At 35.6% G+C, this 24,071-nt stretch overlaps 1 protein-coding gene across 2 annotated transcripts; it reads right to left on the bottom strand.

The window, feature by feature from the left end:
- Window positions 1–927: 927 nt before the first annotated feature.
- Window positions 928–24,071, bottom strand: Arfip (ADP ribosylation factor interacting protein arfaptin). Of its 2 annotated transcripts, none has more exons than XM_089232269.1 (6): window positions 23,899–24,071; window positions 19,542–19,778; window positions 17,001–17,167; window positions 15,552–15,895; window positions 6,806–6,980; window positions 928–2,526 (listed from the first exon to the last, which is right to left on the bottom strand). In XM_089232269.1, exons 1-6 carry the CDS (start codon window positions 23,948–23,950, stop codon window positions 2,374–2,376), a joined length of 1,128 nt encoding a protein of 375 aa, XP_089088395.1. In that variant the 5' UTR covers window positions 23,951–24,071; the 3' UTR covers window positions 928–2,373. The 2 variants fall into 2 exon arrangements, with proteins under 2 accessions (XP_089088395.1, XP_089088404.1); XM_089232278.1 differs by lacking the exon at window positions 23,899–24,071 and adding an exon at window positions 20,950–21,023.

Below are 24,071 nucleotides of genomic sequence, written 5' to 3'. Positions count from 1 at the left end.
GAATCAAAAAGACAAGTGAAATTATTGAAATCGCACTACTACATGAAATGGGACACTTTGAAAGAGCAAAAAAAAACCAGAACCAAAGTGATTTGAGAGAGTCATGCAAAAGAAATAAATTTTTTACCCAGAAATTCTGCTAAATCCTGTTTTTCAACTTTACCCAATCATAAATTTATTAGAAATTATGCATTGGGGGGGGGGAGGGGGGAGATTTGGTGGAAAAGAAAGTTTTTTGACATCAAGCTTCACAAGATGGATTTTAAAAATAATTACTAGCTAATACTTAGAATAACACGTCAGCAAACCATGAATTGGAAATATTCTAGATGCAGAAATCAAAAACAAATTATATTGTCAATCGGAAAGATAACAAGAATATATAAGGGAATTTTCCAATGTAAGAAAACTCACCTATCAAAAAAAAAAATGCTATTACACTGAGAATAAAAATGAGTGCGCTGTGCAAAATATTTCCGAGTCAAATTTGGTAAACTAATTTAGTACAACTTCTTTTGTCACCGATGCATATAATTATGTGGAACGAAAAAAAGACAAAAAACATTAAACATGACTAATTCCAAAGTATAATTGGAAAACAAAAAAAAAATCTAATATAAACAATTCTACTATATATCTAAAAATACATTCTTTCACACTGGCATGGCACAATATAAATTCTCCTCTTAAATACCCATTTGTTTTGTGCAATCGTTCAACGAGCAAAGCTAAAAGCTTCAGTAGTAAAGCATGTTTGTATGACATCAAGATTTTAGATGTTTCCCACAGTATAGGACCAGTTTCTCTCACTAGTTCATTAGGGCATTTGTTATTTTTCATACATGTATTTTTCTTATATGTATGTATAAACATACCCAGGTCAACCCAATATACCTTAGTTCAAAATAACACTTTTTTTTTTTTTTTGTAATGGAATGTTAAATTTCAATGACACCAGAAATAATTGCACATTGAAAATGTTTAAATGCTTTAATACCATTCAATGATTATTTTCTTGCCATTTGTGGGGGGGGGGGGGGGGGACTTGCACTGAAAAGAAGCTTGCCGAATAATTAGATAAGGAAACATAATTGCATTGCATTTGTTACCTCTTTTTTTAAAAGAAACCCCCCAATATACATGTTTTCCTTCCCATGCTATGCCTCCTATGCATATGTGCAATAAAATATATCATTTTAAAAACCTGTCAAGCAATTAAGTGATACTTAGCTTTTAACTATTTTCATTGATTGCATTAGAACATATACGTAATACAAATTTTATATATATATACATTAATTCATCAAATTCACAGGCACACTTCTGACTTGTATTACTGTATTTGCTAGCTCAAAATCTGCATTTCGACCAAGGAATTTGTCGTTTCAAGAGGTACTTTTTCTTTTCTAAGAAATGAGTCGAACATATTTTAAAGATCAATTTAAAGCTAAAAAACTAACACCAGCTAATTAATAGACACTAAACTAACGATAGTTTCCAGACAGCACGCACAAGATTGTCAATAGTGTGTCTGAGGATATTACACCAAATTAAACAGAAATTCAACCATTCAAAATACTTCAGAGAATCAACATTTTAAAACTCGAGACGACAATTTCGTAAAATTTTCATTAAAGAATCGATATGAAGCTGTGGTCAAATCAGTTAATCAAACTATATTTCCAAATTTATATAGAGTACAGTACTTTCAAGCATGAAATGAAACATTTAATGACCCCTCTCCCCTCCCTGATTCAAAAGAATAAGCACCCTACTTAAATGAATGAGTTAGAAGCTGAAAATAGTGAAATAAGAATGTCGATGAGAAAGAAAGGTACACAATTCCTCCTTAGCTTAATTTGCCATAAGAATATGAAGCTATAGTCTTTACTTATTTTCTGTTGATGTAATACATTTAAAACTTATAGATGGGGAATAACTAAAAAACTAGAGCCCTTTACTTTCAATTGAAGAAATTATATTTTACAACTCGGAGGGTTTAAGAAATGAATCAGGAAGTTATAGCCTATACTTAAAATTTTATGGCTGATGAGAAGCCCAAAAAAGGAAAAAAAATTTAGAAGTTATAGATAATGCGTAGAACTGCATAAGATATATTTGAACTGTTTCACTAATTTTGGTAAAATCCAAAGTATTTTGACAACTTCCTTTACAAGCAATTGCAAATCTTCAGCGAACAAATACAGCAAACAAAATATACACAAAAAAAATCTTATCAAGGAATATAAAGTCTGCAAATTACATTATTCACGCACAAGAAAATATTGATTCCTGTTCTCGTAAAAAATTAAATCAATAATACACGAGTAAATTCAATGTTCTACATATTAGTGTCAAAATATGATGCAACATTCACTGTTCCAACCATGAAGGTGAACCGGAATTCGGACTTTTCAACTTGATGTTGAACTGCTTTAATGTAGCCTCCAACATTGCTTGATTTCCAGAAAAATATGCTGAAATTGCATTGTGAAATAGCAGAAGTTGTTTATGCATAACCTTAACCTGTAAAAGAATTAAGAAACCACTAACATTAGTTTTGTACTTTTTATTAGTCTTGTAGAATCAGAATAAAATACACACACAGAATAAAGAGGAAAAGAAAAAAAAATTGCAGCGATTTCACATATTTTACACTTAATTCATAAAGATCATAAAACAATAATTCTCATAAAATAGGATAACAGCGGAAAAGGTAACTAAATGCAGAATTTCCTCAAATGTTGTTGCTCTTTTCATAAAAATACCCTCTTTTTCCTGATTACACCTTATTTGCAAAGGCAACAGTTTAAAAAAAGAATAGATATGCATGTTTTTGACAATGCAAAAGTTAAAAATATGAATTTTCCATATAAATATACACTATCTACCAATAAGTATTTGGACACCTATGCAAATGACGATATCTGCGGTCCTGAGATACGTCACGCCCCCCGCCAGTATATATCGTGTAGGAAACAACATCAGCATTAGTCGCATGCAAGATGCCGCGCAGTTCGGAGCTCTCTGATTTTGAAAAAGGTATAATTATCGGGTATCACAAAAATGACCGATCCTTAAGGGACATATCTAGCGAGCTGAAGTACCCAAAATCGACAGTGGCCTGTGTGATTAAGAAGTGGAAGGTGAGCTGTGATTGTCGGAATTTGCCCAGAGTCGGCAGACCAACGAAACTGGGAGATAGAGACCAACGGGTGCTGTCCAGAGAAATTCGGAAGAACCGCACCCAACCGATGGCCCTCATCCACGAGGAGTTTCAACAGGCATCCAGGACTATTGTTTCAATGAATACCATCCGTAAGGAAGCACATCTGATTGGTTTTCAAGGTCATGCTGCTGCCCATAAGCCTTTAATCACAAAGTCCAACCGCGTTGCTCGGTTAATGTGGTGCAAAGCACATCAAAATTGGACCGTAGATCAGTGGAAACGGGTTCTTTGGAGCGACGAATCAAGGTTCACCCTCTACCATTCAGATGGCTGGGTCTGGCGTCTGCCTGGAGAACGTCTCCTGCCAGAATGCATTGTGCCAACAGTCAAGTTCAGCGGAGGTGGAATTATGGTCTGGGGGTGTTTCTCCTGGTATGGACTGGGACCCTTGGTCCCCATTCATGGTAAGCTCAACGTCGATGCCTACTGCACTATTTTGGATGACAATGTGCTTCCTACGTTGTGGCAGTTTTACGGGGTGGACTCCTGTTACTTCCAGGACGACAATGCCAGCTGTCATACTGGGAGGTTAACCAAGGCTTGGTATGGTGCCAGTGGGGTTCATCGAATGGACTGGCCTGCCCAGAGCCCAGACCTGAACCCTATCAAGAACCTCTGGGACGAGTTGGATCGCCGAATTAAGGGGTGCCCTACCCGTCCAAAATCTGTGAAGGAACTGACATGTCTTCTCCAAGCCGAGTGGAAGAAAATACCACTAGCCGTCACACAAGGACTTGTGGAAAGTATGCCCCGGAGGGTTCACGCTGTAATTGCCTCTCGTGGAGGCTCTACCAACTATTGATTTTGAATAAAGTTAGTTTTTCTTTTCTATCACAGGTGTCCAAATACTTATTGGTAGATAGTGTATAGCAGGGTTGGACAAATCACAAAACAATCTCCAGAAAAAATTTTAGATGGCAAAAAAAATTTTACCCAAAGAAAAAAAAAAGGAAAAAGCCCAAAATAGGCATCTTCAACCCACTGTTCACGAGCATGTGGAGTGTGCTTGATGTTCATATTCGATTTAATGCTCTCAAGCACTTGATCAACGTTCCAATTAAACACCTTGTACAAATTGCATTCAAAGATTGAAATCATCCTGATTTCATGCATTCGCATGTCAAACTTGCCGTAAGGGTGCTCTTCTTTTGCTGATGACTACAGGCAGTGCTCGCGACTAGAAAAAGGTTGAAGACCTATGGTCCAAAACAATGCTTCTCTTGAATTTTTAAGGACATAGTGACCCTCTTTCATGTTGGCAAATATGCTGTTATAAATTCCAAACATTTTGTGCTGCTCTCAGCCTGCAAATTTAGTAACTACACAAAGAAAATTTTAGGTGCCAATACCAATTTTTTAGTCGCCATGGCACCTGGGATATGTCAATCCTTGATGCATAATATAATATGCATTCATTGAAGATGAATAAAAATAGAATTAACATTTGTTTCATTTTCTCTTTAAATGTAAGTAATTTTAATTCGAAGAAAATTTGAACTAAAGGGGTCTTGATTCATAGGCTGAGGTCTTTGCCTGGCCTACAGGCAAGATTTTTCACAGGCATTTTGTACTAGTGTAAATTTGTAGTGGAAAAAATTTTATTTTCATATCAGCTCCCAAGAACTGGAGCTCCTGTTAGCCTCTATTCTAAAAAGACAGGCAGCCCTAAGCCCTTTTCTAATGAATTAAGCTGGTGAATCAAAACTAAAAAGGTAAGAGCAAACAAATATGAATATGTAGGTCTGAAGTTTTTTCATCAGATGAAAATAAGTTCCAACCAGCTCAGTGACCCAGGGTTGGACCTCATATTTGTTTAACTAGTATACGCTATATACATTATACATATTTATAACAAAATAAAGGGTTCCCCCCACCAAAAAAGTAGTTTTTGGATAATCCAAGTTTTTAGTAATCTGAGATAATCTTGGTCCCATTCACATGGATTAATTTTCTGTAAAATGGAATCCACCAGATTCCTTTCTAAATGAGATCAAAAATTGTAATCACTTAACCAGTTTATTACCTTAAGCCAGGATTACACTATAAAAGTTTGATAAAAGTTATAACCAATTGGCTGATTGGTTGTTTTTTTCAACTTGTTAAAGGATCTTTTATCATACTTTTATAGTGTAATCCTGGTCTTATCCAAAACTCTCCAACTATTATTTCCTCAAGTGAGAGAAGCTAAATGATGAACTATAATTATGATACAATGGATTATAGTACAATCAATAAGCTATTGTTTAAGAAAAGCTTTAAAAGAAAAAAAACAACCTGCATAAAAATTTCTTATAACTCACGGGTGCTACAATATATATAGGGAAGACATCTGTACCTGAAGAAAGTTGTACCTACGGACATTTCATTTTAAAATTCAAAAACAGGTACGGGTTCCTAGCGGATGTAAACTAGTGATAGGCAGCTGCTCAAGAAAACCCAGCTCAATGAAGACTCAAGGTATAAATGATATCTTTACTCTTTGAATGTCAAAGTAAAAAAAATTGCATATCTTTACTTTTTTTTCACGAGTATTTGTCATAGTCATAGTTTATTATTGAGGTTTTGAAGATTTATTTTTGATTTTAAAGTCATCAAAATCTTAACCTATCTGTTGCTATTTCCCTTTAGAAAATAAAATGACTTGCATTGTACCTTTGGACACTCGAAAAGGCAGCAGTTTTCAACCTTTTCCGACTGATGGAACCCTTTTCAGTACACAATTTCTATGACAGAGCCCGAAGGTCTCTCTTTCTCTCTTCTTTTTTTTTATATATTAATTTACCTTGAGTGGCCACAGAGCCCCTGAGAAGTCACAGTAAAGTTAGAACCGCTGCTCTAAGTGATGTATTCCATATGTATTGCATCTCCCATTTTTAACATTTATTTTTATCATTAATTCTACATTATTTTTGGTCTTGCTTCAAAGTTGCATACAAAACAGTGTTTAATTTTTTTGTTTTCTGTAAAAACCATGTAGTAACATGATTGTGAAGTTATAGAGAAGTTATAGGTCGTGCAAGAGAGTTTTGATTTTTTTTAAAGATATAAAATTGGTTGGCGACTATGTGCTTGTGATTGTTAAAGAAAAAAACTGATTAAACATTTTACAACATTATGTCTGCAAGTACATCTGGGTGTTTCCATAGGTGCATCAGGTTGTTGTACCTAAGGGAGAAAATTACATCTCCAAATTTTGAATTTTTAAAAATTCAGTATTCAAAATTTCATATTTTTAAAAATATGACTTTATTCGCAAAGGTTTAGATAATATCCTGAGCATTTTACTAAATAAAAATATGTTTCCCAGCGACTGAGAAAAATTTTAATGTGAATTTTGCCTGTAAGTACAGCAGTCTCCCCTATAGATATATTATTTAATCACAATAATATTGTGTTACTTATTCCAGGTAACATATCACTAAGCTTTCTTCCAGAAGAAAAAGACCCGCTATTGTATCAAACTTGCCAGAAATTTATTAAAAAATCAACTGTGATAAAGATATTAATTTTGTGAATAATAAAAATCAACGGGATGATACATGCATCACCAAATATATTCTAACATCATTAACTTGCCTTATTTTCCTCCAAAAACTTCATTTTTATGGCGATATCAGCTCGGAGCCTTTCATATTTTTCTTTGTGGAGTGTAAAATTTTTGCGTGCATCTTCAATTTTTGACGAACCAACGGTTGGTTGATTAGTTTGAAGAAGTTCTTCGAGATCAGTTCGGTAGGCATCATATTCCAACCTAAGCAAAATAACAATATTGAGTCATCATTGTCAACAAAGATTTGTAAGTATTTTTCTAGAATAAAACATGGTTCATTGTGTTTATTATGTTTTGTCAGTGATGGTTCGATTATAGTTCATTATGCGTTTTGTCTCATTATAATGTTAAGCACTAGAAAGTCTAACTGACCTCCTATGTTATATATCGGCAAATCCTATATGCTACATTCCTACACCTCTTTCAGAATTGTGGCATAGAAATATATGTAAAAATAAAACACATGAAATCAGTTTATGGCAATCTTCAAGGGACAGGAGAAAATTGTTTTAAAGGATTCACTGTCATAAATGGGATCTAATTTAACCATTAGGCCACTCCCATCACAAATAGATTTTGAGCTTAGCTAACCTTTAGAAAGATTTGGGATACACTACACAAAGAGTCAACTTTTCTCTTGAGCATACAGAAAGGTACATTTAGATCTATTTGCACGTTCAAGGTATCCGACTACCTTTCTTGTCACTTTTCTATAAAATGGTACTGGAGTGAACATTAATAACATTTTTTGATAGAAAGTATTTCAAAATGATAACAGTAATAAACTTTGGACCACCTAAGTCATTTTCTATGAAGAAGTCATTTTTATGTAAAATTTTAATCCTTGTGGCAATTAGAAATCAGGGGGTGGCAACATGGCGGCTAACGATGAAGACGCCAGTTTTCATGCCTCTTGTAAACAGTTGTTTCAGACGATTGAAAACGCATTGTTATCGAAGTGTAATATGAATAATCAAACAAGGGAAGATGGAAGGAATGCTTTAAGTGAGTTGAAAAGCTTGATTACCATTAATTTTGAGCGATTAAAGTCTGCTAATTTTCGCAAGGCTTGTGAAGAGTCCCTTCTCAAGGCCGTTGAGAGTCGTACCTACGCTCAGGTGTGCACTGTGCCGCCATCTATCGCGCCTTTAGAAAAACAAGACCAACGATCGTCACAAACATGCGATTTATTTGTCAGTTCAATTGAGGGCCAGAAATGCTCTTCGGACGAGGTCAAAAAACTTATCAAAGACCAAATAAATCCGAGAGAGATGGGGATTGGAATCCAAGGACTGAGAAAAATTCAAAATGATAAAGTTGTGATTAAATGTGTTTCCGAAAATGACAGAAATAAGCTCCGCGAGGCCTTGACGAAAAGATGTTCCAACTTGGTCTCAGAAATACCGAGGGGCAGACAACCATCGATCTTGGTCAAGTATGTACCGAATTCTGTCAGTGATGAAGAGCTAGTCCAAGTAATGTTTGACCAAAATCCGGAAATATGTTCCTCTGACAGTGACAGCAAAGAATCGAGGTTCAGATTTGTGTTGGGGAAAAAGTTCAATGACTCGAGACATGTTGTTGTCAATGTTCCTGCGGCAGTCCGAAAGCGATGCATACTACAAAAATGTCTTAGATTTGATTGGTCGATGTGCACTGTTGAGGACTTTGTTGTGATGAATAGATGCTTCAAGTGTTTGGGTTACAATCATAAATCTAGTGAATGTAGAGGTGTTCTTACATGTTTTAGCTGTGCTGGTCAACACAAAAGTGTTGATTGTGATAAGAAAAATAAAAATGTTTGTGCCAACTGCATTCGTTTTAACGCAAAAACCAAAAATCCATCCAAGTGTGTGGATGTAAATCATAAACCATATGACAGCTGCTGTCCGACTGACAATTTTATGAGAAATCTTACCCTTTCTCGAATCCATTATGAATAATAATTTGAATTCAGGATCTTGTCTGCGAGTTGTACAAATTAATTTGCATAAATGTAAGAGAGCTACGCAGCAACTTATTTTAAACATGGAATCTGATGACATTGATATAGCTCTTATTCAAGAGCCGCATTTTTTCGCAGGCAGTCTTCCGGGGTTTCTTCCCTCTTACACAGTTCATTTTCATCGGTCAGCGGATGTGGTGAAGGCAGCCATCGTCATCCGATCTAAGAAAATATTTTCTTTTCTGGATGTTCGTAACACTGACTTCAACATGGTTACTGTACATATTTCAGTTGAAGGCATAGATTTCTCTCTTCTTTCTTATTATTTTGAACCAGCTAAAAACATTGATTCGGATCTCGGTAAACTCTCTTCAACTCTCTCGAACATAAATGTTTCTCGACTTATTTGGGGGATGGATGCCAACAGTAAATCAGATCTGTGGCATAGCTCTAATACTGATTCTCGAGGACTCAAACTCACAAACTTCTTTTGCACATGGCATCTTGTTGTTGTAAATGAGGACTTTGGCCCAACTTTTGTTGGTAATCAAGGAAGCAGTTACATCGATGTCACTGTTGTCGGTCAAGAAATTCTTAGACAAATCATAAATTGGAACATTCCAGATATTGATTCAATGTCTGATCACAGAATGATTGCTTTTAAAATACTTCTCTCAAATAGAAGAAATCCGCTACCTCCTTTGATGACGAAACTCTTTGACACCAGGAGAGCAAAGTGGAGCCGTTTCAAAACCTTTTGTTCACATTTTGAAAAGGATTTCGTTCGAAGTCTACAAGAATGTTCTGATCCTGAACTGTTGGAGGTTCTAGTCGAGAGACTACAAGACTTAATCATCAGTGCAGCAAATGATTCTATCCCGTTTAAGAGAATAAGAGAACACATTGTTCCTTGGTGGACAGCTGAAATTTCTTGCCTGAGAAAGCAGCTTAATGCCATTAGACGAAGATTCCAAAGAGAGAAATCTCTGCTTATTAAAGATATCTACAAGAGAAAATACCTTGAAACCAGATATATTTATAACCTCAAATTAAAGGAAGCAAAACTAACCTCCTGGAAGAGATTTCTTTCTGATATTGACACTCATAATGTTTGGAGTAAAATTTACAAATCAGTCAAAAACAACTTTTCGAGGACCGTTGAAATATCTGGTATTGAAATTTCTCCGGGAGTCTTCACGGCAACGTATGGACAGTCCATCAGCGCAATCATTGATAAGTCTTTTCCTCCAGACGAGAGAAATGACGATGATGATACTCACAGAGCCATCCGGTCCGATGCTGCACTTCCATTCGAAACAGCTGATGATGTGCCTTTTACGCTTGATGAGGTGAACGGTGTTGTTAAAAAACTGAAACTGGGGAAGTCTCCGGGTCCTGATGGAATTGACAATGACATTATTAAGCATTTCCACCAATCTTTCCCGACGCTATTGCATCTCTTATTCAACAAATGCTTACAACTCGGCGTATTTCCTCTGTCGTGGAAAAGAGCAAGGGTAGTACCTATACCGAAAAACAGAACATCTAAAACTGAAATCAATAATATCAGATGCATCAGTCTTTTGTCTTGCCTGGGCAAATGCCTGGAGAAATTATTCACTGTGCGTCTGAGATGGCATTTCTCGAAGACGGGTCAACTGAGTGATGACCAGTTTGGATTCACTCCTCAGCGCTCAACGGAGGACGCCGCTGCGCGTTTGTGTGATGTCGTAAAGAAGGGAAAGATGAAAAAGATGTATACAATTTTATGTTTCTTAGACTTCAAGGGAGCTTTTGATAACGCTTGGTGGCCTGGGATCTTGCACCTGCTTAGGAAAGGTGGAACTCCAAAGAACATTTACTTGCTGGTCAAAAGTTTCTTGAAAAATCGTTCAGCAGAAATTTCTCTAGGCAATGCTTCTCGAGTCTTTTACCCGGAAAAAGGATGTCCGCAGGGATCGGTATCTGGACCCCTTCTGTGGAACCTAATAATAAATGACCTCCTGCGTGTTCTTTCAAGTCACGAATACTGCTCAAAGATTGCTTTTGCTGATGATCTGCTTTTGATTGTTCAACGGAAGAAGTTTACTGATGCTTGCGGAACGTCTCAGGTAATTCTCGATCTGGTTACTTCTTGGGCCAAATCTTACAAGATGGAATTCAATCCTGAAAAAAGTAAAGTTATGATGGTGCATAAAAAATGTCCGGATGGAGGTGGAGTCAATGTAACTCTGGATGGCGTGGCAGTTGAAGAAGTTGAAGAAATGAAATATCTAGGAATCATTGTCGACAAAAAATTCCAGTGGAAAAAACACATCACATACCTCTCTAGGAAATGTGAAAGTGTTTTGAATGGCCTTTTGAGAGTATCTCAGAATACATTTGGATTGAAATCTGATGTCTTGTGTTTAATATACAATCAGGCCATCGTTCCTATTTTTACATATGCTTCCAGAGTTTGGGGTGATTCCCTGAAAAAGAAAATAAATCGTAAGAATATTCTGAAAGTTCAGCGGAGATTTCTTTTGAGAATTGTTAGAGGATATCGTTCAGTTAGCTACGAGGCACTATTTGCTATTTCTGGGCAAACACCTATTGACATCCTTATCCTCTACAATAACGAGGCCAAGAACATATTTTCAAGAAATTGTGATGACAATTCCCTTTCGGGTATAGTACCTTTTTCATCTCTTCCGCACCCAGCGACACGAGCTGCTATCGCACTTGTAAATTACAATGAAGAGTCTTTTCCTAAGTACGATCTCATCTGTTACACTGATGGCAGTAAAATTGATGGCAAAGTGGGTCTCGCTTACGTTGCTTATAAGCAAGAGAATGAGCTCCTGTTTCGCCAATTCAGATTAGAAAATAACTGTTCTGTTTTTCAAGCCGAGCTCCTCTGCTTGAATCTTGCCACCAAGTGGATTTCATTTTGTGTTGGAAACGATAATAATAGCGCGCTGATATGTTCAGATTCTCTCTCTTCTTTGCAAAGTCTACAAGATATAAATTCTACAGAAAAACTTGTGGTGGAGACACAATGTCTTATAAATGATCTTAAAAAGAAAAAATATATAATCGATTTCACACATGTTCGAAGTCACTGTGGCATCACTGGGAATGAGAGGGCAGATGATCTCGCACGGTCTGCTACACTTCTTAATGTCATAGAAAATGTGAAAGTCCCAAAATCTCACTATAAATATGTGTATCGACACAAATCAATCCATCAGTGGAACACAGAGTATGTCAGTTCCAAAAATGCCAGGCCGGTAAAGAAATTCTTCCCTTCGATTCCGGCGAGAAGGAAGTGTTACCATTTCTCCACAAATTTCCATCTGACCCAATTTATTACTGGGCATGGGAATTTTCAAAGTTATCTCGCGAGAATGAAACTTGCCAGTAGTTCGCTGTGTATATGTGGAACCAATGAAGAAGATCCTATGCATCTTCTTCTGTCGTGCAAAAATCTAACGAAGGAGAGGGTTCATTTCAGAAAAGAACTTAAGAAACTGTCTATTTCTTGGCCGCCTGCATTGTCCGATTTGGTCAAATCAAAGGAAGTCCTTCGCATTCTAAAAATATATGTACAAAATATCTTTGCGAAAAAATAATTGGTTTCTATTTTATTTTTTGTATATACAATGTGTACATTCTCATTTTCCTTGCAAGTGCTGTTTTCGATTCTTGAATAATTAATCAAAATTTCCATTTAAGTACTAATTATTATTATTATTATTGTTATTATTATTATTATTTATTTTTTTTTTTCTCACTATCTTTGTATGTATGTATTGGTGTGTGTATATATATGTGTATGTGTGGATATATATATATACTTATGTGTGGTCGTATATTTTTCTATTCATGTGTGTGTATTGAATTTTTTTTTTTTTTTTTTTTTTTCATTGATACCATATGGCATTCACTGGTGCAATATTGCGCTTTGAAGTGCATTCGTATATTGTTATTGTACATACTGATCTGATTTTTCCTTTCTTTTGTATTACGCTGTATTGCAAATTTTGAGTTTCTTGAACCGTATATGTTTGTTGTTGTTACTTACGTTTGTAAGCCTCGTGGTATACTCTGTGGAACACGGGGAGTTGTTTCTGAAGGACCCAAATAAAAAAAAAAAAAAAATTAGAAATCACTAAACCTTCCTTCAAAATGCCATATCTTTTTTAATAAAGTAGGCTTTCCTCCAATTTTTTTGCAGGTACAGACTAACGGGTATAAAGAAAAGTCTTCCATTGAGAAATCAAATTTACAAAATATCTAGACTTGCCAGTGATAAAATAACAGGCTTTTAAGAAGACAAGCTATCTTGTCATTGCCGCATAAAGGGTTAAAATAATGCAAAAATAATGAAATATTTGAAACTGGATTGCAAAAAAATTCTAAGCATTTTTTTTATATATAATAGACTAGCTGTAATACTCGACACTGCCTGGGTTTTCTTCAATTACTAGAAGAACTAAAAAGTGACAAACCATTGTCAAGAAATAAACTAGTATACATAATACTGGCAGCACTAAAGAAGTGACAAACCATTGCAAAGGCATATGCGCATGTCTGAAACACATTGCTAGGGAAGTACGGTAACCAAAGTAAACATTCTGAGAGTGATTGTTGAGGCCCAGGAACCATTGTCGCTCGACAGGCATTTGCCCAGTACTGACAAACTTTTAAAGTAGCCTATTCAAGTTGGGTCCCATTTGGTATATATGCAAAATTTGGCGATCAATCAAAAATTGTAGATTTGTATAGAGAACATACATATACAATAAGAAAATAAATTTTATATATCTGTGCTCTGATGGCAAAATATGTTACATAATTTTTTCAAAACTTTATTATGATAAATTTTTAAACAATGTAGGATGTTACAAAAAGAATCGCCCAATTTGAAATGCGTACATTACGAAAAATATTGAACATATACATTTAAGATTAATTTTATATTACATGGCTAATCAAAGTTTTTTTACGAACTAAATTAAAGGTGCTCAATATGTCCACCTTGGGATGCACAGCATAGATCTATATATACGTTAGTCAAATTCGTCCCAAACTTTTGTGAGCATGTTTGCATCCACTGCTTCTGTTATGCATATCTTCAGTTCAGCTAATGTAGCTGGAAGAGGAGGCACATAAACGTAGTCTTTTATAAACCCCCCACAAGAAGAAACTCACACAGTGAGGTTCTGCGATCTTGGAGGCCAGTGATATTTAACTGAATCTGCAGGTCCCGTATGGCCAATCCATCATTTCGGAATACAATTGTTCCAAAATTCTCGAACTCCTGTATGGTGTTGCCGCCCCATCCTGCTGGAAAATAAAGTCATCTGAATCAGTTTCTAACTGTGGGAAAAGCCAATATTGACAAACATTGAAGAGGCGGACGAATGAAGAGCGTTAGCGCTACCTGTCAGTATTTGTGTGAGACTCAAGATTTTCCTCTTTCTACCTATAAAAACGGATTAAAAGCTGAATAGTTATGATTTTTTTAAATCGGACGATTCTTTTTAAAACACCCTGTATTTTGCCAAAATGCAATTCTGTGGCTTTTTGACTTATTACAATTTGTCTCCATTGTTTTCTCATAAACTGAAAGAGAAAATTTTGACAAACGAGATTCCGGAATGAGAACTCCTCAATTTTTTGGGGAAAGTGAATTATGTCATTTTACCATCTGGTATAAAGATTTAGCTAGTTATGATGCAGGTTTGGTACCAGAATTGAAAGGATTGTGCATGGTATCATGTTAAAATTTTGTAATGATACAATGAATAGATTTTCAGAAATCGTGTTTCTAACTCAAGTAAAATATCAAAAATAGCATTCTTTGTAAAATGAGTTCAGTTCTAAGCATCATATAAACAAAAACAAGATCTGTTTTGAAATCACAAGAAATGGGACATTATTATTATGTATATAAAACTGATTTTCTGTACGAATCTATAACTTTCGACCGATCGTTATCAAATTTTGCATATATATACCAAATGGAATCCAACTTGAATGACAGGTGCTATCTTAAAAGTTCATCAGAACTGGGCAAAGGCCCAAAATGGGTGGAAAAACTGTTGGCATCAACAGTTCGTGGGCTTCAACAATGACTTTTGGAATGTTTCTTTTAGTTTCTGTGGTTCCCAAACAATACATTCAGGCATGCTTATTCCTTTGTAATGGCTGTCACTTTCCTTATTGTGCCAGTATATGGAGGAAAACCAGGCAGCATCTGATATTATAGCTAGTGAAAAATAAAAATATATTTTCTTCCAAAATGGCATTTTAAACATTCAGATACCTTAAGGGTTAATACACATTATAACAATAGGGAATGACCCCAGATAAAATATTAATAGTATTATCTATACGGTTATATAATTGTACACTAGTGTTTCACTGTATTCGACAAAAAAATTCTTTTAACGCATGGGTGGAGAAGATACGGGACATACGCACTGACGGAGATGACTGATCTAATGCATATGCATTTATATGTTTCTCAAATCTATCTCTGCGTTCAGGTGCAAGGAAAAAAAAAGGAAAAATCCTGATCTCTGGGCTTGATGCTTCATAACAAAACACATAAAACAACCAATTGTATAAAACCGTAAAAATTGTAGTAAGACTTCTTCTGCTCTGATGTAAGGGAATAATCACTTTATTTGTCCCCAAATCTGACTAAAACTGCCAACAAAATCAGTTGAGCAGCTGAATTTGTACTTTTAACTGTCATTCTTAATTTTTAGACTATACTAATTACTATGCAAAATAATAGCTACAAAGGAAAAAAGAAAATAATTTGAAGAATTTACCTGGCTATTTCATACTGCTTAATGGTGATAAGTGTGTCATCCATGGTCTTATTACACAATGTGTTGAGGCTAGAAACAAAGAAGTTCAGGGCACCAAGCAGAGTTTCCCCGTTTTTGCTGAGACTTTTCTGAGTATCTGCGTTATAAAGAAATTCTTCTTGCAGTTCCGGGGACTTGTGAGACAACTCTGAGAAAGTTTCGCCTAAAGCTTGCTGAGTTTGCACAACATGATAGAAATGGCCTGTCAGCGCTCTAGCTAGCCGTAATATAGTTGCGTATTTGGTTTGAGTATCTCTCAGCAGTTCTATCTGGGCTTCCATCTCAGTATCAACTGTTTTTGAACCCTTAAATGAAAAAAATATTTATAAAATATTGAAAATTTCAAATTCTTGACTATTTACATTATTTACTCTGTTAATTATCCCCGTTGTTATTTATCGTGACTTATACTGTATTTGTTTGAACATAACAATACAAAAAAATAATTGAAGAAAAAAAAGCTTACTCACATAGTTACAATTATCAGTGTTCCTCAACCATTTGTCTGCACAGAAATTCATATAGCTGCTACCTAATATGAATTTTTGTGTACCAATATATACAATATTTTGTATGGCAGAGCTACACTGTTGTGAAACTAAGCAATATGGTTCTGAGCTTTCAAAAATTAGAGCTGTTTTTTTCCACAAGTCCCCAGGTGTAAAAAGGTTAAAGAACGCTCTTCTGATCTTCTGAACCACACGTTAATCAAATCGCACATATTCCCCTTAAACAATCCTATCAACAAACTCCTCTATACACTAACACTACATGTAGTTGAACTTGATACCTGAACGTGCTAGAGGCAACTTGATATTATTTTAATTTATAGAACTTTGATTTATGTTACACACATTACAGAATTGATTAAAACTGAGATATAAAAAATTTCATGGAAGCTTTTGAGAATACTAAAATCTATTTAAGTACACTTCAGACAGACCGGAACTAGGCTGGGACAACTCAGGCCTCAAGCAGACAGAATGCCTCTCCCACCCCCCCCACCCCCGCCAAAAGAAATCTACACTTATTTTGTACATTTCTTAGAAATTTTTAGTTTTTCTGGTTTGAAATAATCTTGAAAATGAGAGGGGGGGGGGACCCCCTGATTTTTCTGAGCATAACCCTTTCAGGAAGGGGGGCAAAGAAAAAGTCCACCCCAGGGTCTTGAGAAGGCATGCTATGACCCTGTGACTTTCAGACACTTTGTTAACCAATAAAAAAAACTCACACACATTCTATATTATTCTAGTTTTGATTTTCATTCACTGAAAAATAACAGTATACCGAATAACATAAAAAGTAAATCTCAATCAAAATTATCTTAGTGGATACGCAGTTAGCAACCAAGACAGATCTATTCTGAAATCACTTAACACTTCTGAATTCATAAGTTTGAACAATACTAACTTTGCCAAGCTTTTCTGATAATATTTGTCGGGTGCATTTATATGTAGAGATACCCCACTGTCTGATAGAATCAATTTTTGAATGTGAAGGCTTTGAAACCCTGGCCTTGCCATCATCGTCACCATCTCCATTCAAGGCAGGGGATGACAATGGAGCTGATACATTTGCTGATTGGAAACAAAAAAAATTATGAATAACTATCATACGGAAGACGGGAAAGAATAAAACATACATCATTTGCAAAATAATCTGGGGTTGATCTGAAAAGAAGGTTAGAGCGACTATAAATAGCATTTGTTAGCAAAGCTTGATTAATACTGTGGTCACATCAGATCAATAGATGGCACTAATTGTTCATGACAAAGCTAGGGCAGCTGTATGTGATGCTCAACAACATAATAAAACAAAATGGTGATACGAATAATAAGCTGCCTTAGATAGAAATCATTTAAAGTGTGATAAGATTTCTTTTAAGAGTGAAACTGAAAATATTTTTTAGCTATAGAAGTAATTTTATCCTCTATTATGTGCTCATCACTGACTACATACACCCGAACAATTTGATTGTGAATTTCTCCTTCATGCTGGAAAAAAGCTAAATTTAAATAATACAGTATGAACATTGTATTTAAGAAATACTGCATACAGCCAACACCAGCATTTATTTTTCACAACATGCAGCAATACACTATAATAATACTTCAATATGGTAATATATAAATTCTCTTATCTGTATATTCTTCCATTGAAAAAGTACACAATGAAACTTAGAATAAGATAAAAAACCAATTGTGGAAAGAGGGAGTGAGCCATCATGTGAAAAAAATAAAACAGAATGGTAGGTACAAAGTTTCCAGTGATGGCGCTAATTAACCCTTAACTGGCGCTGTGAAAAGCCTGTGAGTAACTGGCATCGTGGGATCATTTTGACCCCAGCAAGTATTAATGCATTTTAAAAATCAACAAAATAAATTTTCATAAAAGCAATCAGTTTTTTACATGACTTCATTTATTTATTAAATTAAAATAATATTTACCATATTTTCACAAGCACGAAAATTAGTCTTATTTTAAATCGGTAACACAGTACTTGTAAACAACACTATGACATGTTGATGGCACAGATCTTGCGTAAAATTCACTAACACTATCCTCATGCTCACCTTGGATATCTGATGTTTCACTATTAATTTGAAACCATTATTTTAAAAAAATTGGCGTTCTTCCAATATGCCATTTTGATCTGAACACCCCGCTGTCAGATAAAAAAACATGCTAGTGGTGAGGTGGGGTTATGTTGACCCCACGGAAACTTTGATCAATGATATAGAAGGAAGAAAACGTAGAATAACATCATAAATTTATTTAAAATATGTAAACTAGCTTGAAAGGTACTGAAAATAAGATGTTCCAGATACATTTCTTTCTCAAGGGGGTGGCAAGATGAAAAATGTGTGGAGTCAAAATGACCCCACCATGCCAGTTAAGGGTTGACCATCAGGTCCCCCCCCCCCATAGAAGTAAAATGCTTTATCTTGTTTAAACCATCTATTTTACCTTTTTTTCTCCAAGAATCAAAGGTCATGGTCAAACACACTCAATGACAGATTTCATCCATTTTTTTTTTTGCGGAAAAAACTGGGGGTGAGGGTTCTGAGCTGAGTTTGGTCACTGTAATGAATTGAACAACATTTAGCAGTTGTTATATTCGATAAAAAATAACATTGTGGAAGTAGGAAAATATTTTGAACCATGTGGTATAAATGATCACATCGTAGATATTTTCCGTATTTTGGACCTGTTATAACTAGTCATTATAATGAATGGCCATTACAATGACCATCAACTGTATTAACATTTTGAATGCCAATAAAGGCCAAGAATGAATTTCAAAATCCAGCTGTTAGTGACCTCATTGAAACATCACTTGATCAAGTGCAGCACAAAGAAAGAAAAGAGAAATAAATCTAGTTTCTAGAGAGAAGCTGGAAGAGAGAAAGAAAAAGAAAGAAGTTTTTTTTTATTGCCAATGAATACAGCCAACTGTTATTTTAATTTAATTGCATTCTGCCACTAATTTCTTTGTTTTTGTTCATTTCCGGGTGAGATGAATGTACTCAAATTTTTTCATACTTTTTTGAAGACACCTTGGGACCCTTTCCTTGTTAGACAAATAATGTCATCTATTAACCCAGGTTGACACAATTAGATAACTGCTTACTTGTGGAATTTATAGCTGCCTTGACCTTTTCGAACCAACATGCATAATTTAGGATTATCAATCATGATAATCCAAATAAAAGTTTTGAAATTTCTTGTGGCACTCAACATTTTGATTAGCCTATATGTGCAATTTCAAACACTATAAGATGCCGCCATGTCACTAAACAATTTATAAGACCTAAAATTAATATAAAGTCATTTGAATTAATAAGTAAATTTAAAAAAAAATTCTCTAGCAAAAGAGACTACAGTGAAAAATTCATAGTTTTTGTATTTAATTACCTGGCATTACAGTTCAAGTCTAAAAGAACAGCTTACCAGGAGCATTTGGTTGCCACGAAGCTGTTGTAGGAAGTGTATTTGGAGGTATCGCAGTGCGCTGCATGGGAACAATGCCTGATCGGAACGTTCCAGAATAAGATGGAGAATCTGAAGATATATTTTCATTAGGATCTACCGTAGAATTCTGCATATCATCGTCTTTATCTTGCTCCAAATTCACATTTTCTAGGGGCGATGGACCATTTGTAGCAGCAAATCTTGACATTGCAGATTCTTTAAAATATAGATATATATTAAATTATGTAAAAATCTATTACTTTACTACAAAGTTCTTATATTTACAGAGCAATAAACAAATTGGAAAAAGATGTAGCTTATCTGTTGATAATACTGTCTGAAGTCTGGCCACTTCATAAAGTGGCCAGAATTTGAAAAATGGCTAATGTGCAAAATTGCCAACAACCTTGTGAAGACTTCAGACATGAGCAAAAATATATATACAGCGGAACCTCTTGATCAGGAGTGCACAACCTCTGGCCCGCCAAGGGATTCCAACCGGCCTGCGAAAAGTATTCTGGTAGAAAGGCATCAATACATTCTAACGTATCAATACATGCCACGTTAAATGCATAGGGCTGACTATACCATAAATTGGGATTCATTCAAGAAGTATAGACAATCATAGTTAAAACATTACCAAAGGCAAGTAAAGTAGCGAATTATAGCTAAAAAAATTTCAAAGACAAGTAAACTTTCCAGAAAAACTTTTTTTCAAAGGCAAGTAAAGTTACCAGTTACAGCCAAAACCATTGTCAAAGGTAACTACTTGCCAATCACTGAATATTGCTGAAAAGTTGCCAATGGTAGGGAACATGGGATGACTAATTTGCAATGGACTAAAATTTAACAACCTTGAATGAAAAAAAAAAAAAAAGAGGAAAAAAAGATTGAAAAATATTAATTATATTCATCAATGTGTAGTTTTTGAGGATGAGTAAAGTTTTTGAGAAAAAACTACTCATCCGAATACAGCCAAATTTTGAGGATATTTTAATGAGCAATCTCTCTCTAATGGTCTCATTAAGATATCCTGAAAATTTGGCTGTATTCGGATAAGCAGTTTTTGAGAAAAAACTACTCAGAGTATAGGAACTTTAATTAAAATCACCCTGTATATACAAAATTCTGACCAGCGAGCATCAGAAATGACATATATATATGACCCGCTCATTGAATAAGTTGTGCACCCCTGCTCTTGATAATAAACATTCATGGGTTATCAAAATTTTTGTTTGCTAAAAGGGGTGCCGGATAATAAGACAGTGGAACACATTGATGCCATATTCCACGGTGTATTTCAAAAGTTTCCATTAACAGTAGGTATTGGTTAACAGGGAATGACCGATGTGGAGGGGGGTCCCACTGCATATTACAGAATACTTACCTTTTTTTGTCCTGTACCTGTTGACAAGGACTGTTACTGAAATGAAATAAAAATACTCCCTTAAATTAAAAGCAGGAAAGTACAACTAAGTAGTCAAAATCAATTCAAATCCACCATGTTTGCTTTCCTTCCACCCCCGGAATCGAGCAATTTGCTTTCCCAATTAGATTTAACCAGAGCTCGACAAATTACAAAAAAAACCTAGGTGCAGAAAAAATTGCTACAAGCCACCTAACAGCCCCCCGCCTACTTCTTCTATGTTGATATGAATTCCAAAATTTTTGTATTGCCCTGACTAATTCAGTAACCAAACATAGAGAATTTTCGGTTCTAATTCCAATTTTTTAATCGCAATGGTGATCTGGGATTTGTCCAACCCTGATTTAACAAATCTAATAGGTCTATTCAATGGCATCTGAGCCAGGAGACATTTGAGCACATATGCAAGTTTGCGACACAGGTCAGAGAACCCCTAGATTAGAAATCAAATTTAGAAATCAAATCTAATTTAGAAATCAAAATTCTTTACATAATGCTCAAGACAAGCACCCACAGGTTTGAAACAATTTTGTCATCCCTGCTAATATCCCATCATCTGAAAAATTCTTTCCTAATAAGCTTTGAAAATGCAAAAGTTTAAAAGAATTCTGGAATGCCAATCCATTTTTTTTTCCTTCAGCGATTTCCTTTCTAGCATGTTGGTGCTTTTCTACCTGATTATGATGGTTTGCCCTTTTTGTTTTGTGTGCATCTCTCCCGTCTACTATTATTATTTCCTTGGCTCCTGGGTTACATTCCCTTATTTACTGCTAGTTATCATCTGAAGGTGGCAATTTTGTGAGTGGGGAACAGTTGGTTAGAAAATGCAGGGTATGGGATACCCCAAGAATATTTTATTTTTTGCTCATGTGGGGCAGTTGCCCCACCTCCTTTAATCTGCCAGTGGTCACTAGTAATAGTATGCAGCTTGAGTGACGTGATGGTAAGATGCTCGTCTACCACCATGAAGATTGTTGTCATGGTCCCAAGTTCAAACCCAAGGGAAGATATTGATAAGATATTTTCAGTAATTAGCTTGTGGCGCCACAGATAGACAGTGCCTTCATTTCCAACCCATCAAATTCCAAACCCATCTCATTAATGGAAGTACATTGAAATATAGTGATATGACCAGAACTGGTGCGTTAGTAATAATGGGGTTTTGTATAGCAATTGTTTAAATCGAGTCGAAAAAAGATTTTTTTTTTTTTTTTTTTGGTCTTTTATACATTGTATCTAATATATACCATTTTCCCCAATGTGTTACATTGTTTTTCCTGTTGGAATATCTCATTTCGGATTTTTTACATCAGGTTGTACATTTCATATTACCATTCTTATTAATTTCCTGCATAGTAGTCGTTATAGTTTTAATCCCGCAATTGTGTTTTTACTGAACCCAGAGACTGAATGAATGAATGCCAGGATTCTGCCCCTGGACTTATCCTGTTGCGAAGATCTCTTCCAGCACAGCTTCGCAGCTCTAGAACAAAGTGTGCATGCCTGATAGTCTGAGTACATATCTAAGGTCATGTGTGATTTTTTAATGCTGCCATCTGTTGTTTTAAATTGTGAGTGAAGTGTAATGATTGAATATTTGTAGTGTTGTAGGAATGTTGCTTTCTGTAACGAGACTTTTAAATGAACCAGACGCTTTTCTTGCCCCGACAGTTGTAATAATATATTAACCAATATTATTAGATGCATTATTTAAAATTGAGTCCTGGCTTTTGTTTCTTTCAATCTGGTATCTGGTCTAGGATGTTATATTTTTAATCTCTATCCCTTATTTAGTCTAAGAATGTTGTTTTGTTATTGTCGTTCATTTTTAAAATAATTTTTTGGTTTCACTAGCCATAGTACAGTCGAATCCTGTTGTAACGAATACTGTTATAGCAAAAATCTTGTTTTAAGGAACACTTTTTAATCCACCAAATAACTTTAAATAGAAACACTGCTAAAATCTGGAATTGTATACTATATCCATTACTCAAATAATCTGTTAATATGCCACGTGCCACTAAAGTGATCGAGAACATGCCACAGGTCACTTGAATAATGTATAACTGCACTGCGGATCACTCAAGTCATATGACAATGCGCTATTTGTTTGCAAAATTATGTCTGGGGTCGCGAGCCACACTGGATGACTTTGGGGCTGCAATTGGCCTGTAAGCCATGGGTTAAGAGAGAACAATTTAAGCCAAGGGTGCTCAACCTTATGAGCGTGCGGGACAGCTCTTTGATTTGGAAACATGTCGCAGGCCCCTCCGGTGATTTGGAAATGTGCCGCAGGAAACAGGTGGTCTGGAAATACACTTCGAGTCACTTAAATGATCTCGAAATGGGCGAAGAGCCACTTTAGTCATGTGAAAGTGTGCTGCGAGCCACAAGTAATCTGCGAATGTACCATGAACCACTGAATTGAACTAGAGGTGTGCCTCGAATCACTCGAGATTTGGAAATGCGCTTGGGTGTCGCTTAAGTGATCCATATAGGTGATGTTAGCAGTTTAAATGATCTGGAAATGTACCATTAGCCACTGAAGTAAACCAGAAATTTGCAACGGGCCACTTAAATAATCTATCGTGGGCCACTTGAGTGATTTTGTTACGGGCCGCGTGCCGTGGGTTTAGAGTGTAGGATTAGAGCAAAACAAATAATGCTAAATATCAACAGTGTTTAACGCTTGTTCACAGTTGTGCCCTGCTACCCGTACATTTGAATTGTCTCCCGCCCTTCCGGCCATTTCTCAAAGATCGCGATTTTTCAGTGATAATTACGTGTATATTATGAGGCGGGGAAAGAAAATGTTCAACGATATCCTCGCTAAACAAATCGAAGAGGAAAATTAAAACACGGCACACACTAGAAAAACAATCATAAAATATGTCAAAATTTACTACTTGCCTGTTAAAGAGGCTTCTCGTTGGCTCACCGTAGTACTCGGCGCACGTTGCATTTACGTGGTCTCACCGTCTCAATTCTGGGATTTCACTGTCAGTCTCTGTACAAGTGTGACCATATTTTAAGGCGAATCAGGATAGTTTGAACCAGTGATTCCCGAATACTTTTAGCCGTAG

This window comes from Pholcus phalangioides, unplaced genomic scaffold (assembly GCF_987345545.1).
Source record: "Pholcus phalangioides strain wild (caught in Gottingen) unplaced genomic scaffold, Ppha-v1.0 ptg000001l_1, whole genome shotgun sequence".
Lineage (NCBI taxonomy): Eukaryota > Metazoa > Arthropoda > Arachnida > Araneae > Pholcidae > Pholcus > Pholcus phalangioides.
The sequence above is the reverse complement of the archived record's forward strand: the minus strand, read 5'-3'. Positions and strand labels throughout refer to the sequence as shown.

Excerpts from the sequence above, each read along its gene's own strand:
- Arfip (XM_089232269.1), bottom strand. The coding sequence starts at position 23,950 with ATGCAACGTGCGCCGAGTACTACGGTGAGCCAACGAGAAGCCTCTTTA. Across the intron at positions 19,779-23,898 it reads ACGAGAAGCCTCTTTAACAG|AATCTGCAATGTCAAGATTT; the intron begins GCAAGTAGTAAA and ends TATATTTTAAAG. Across the intron at positions 6,981-15,551 it reads AAGCAGTATGAAATAGCCAG|GTTGGAATATGATGCCTACC; the intron begins GTAAATTCTTCA and ends TATTTTGCTTAG.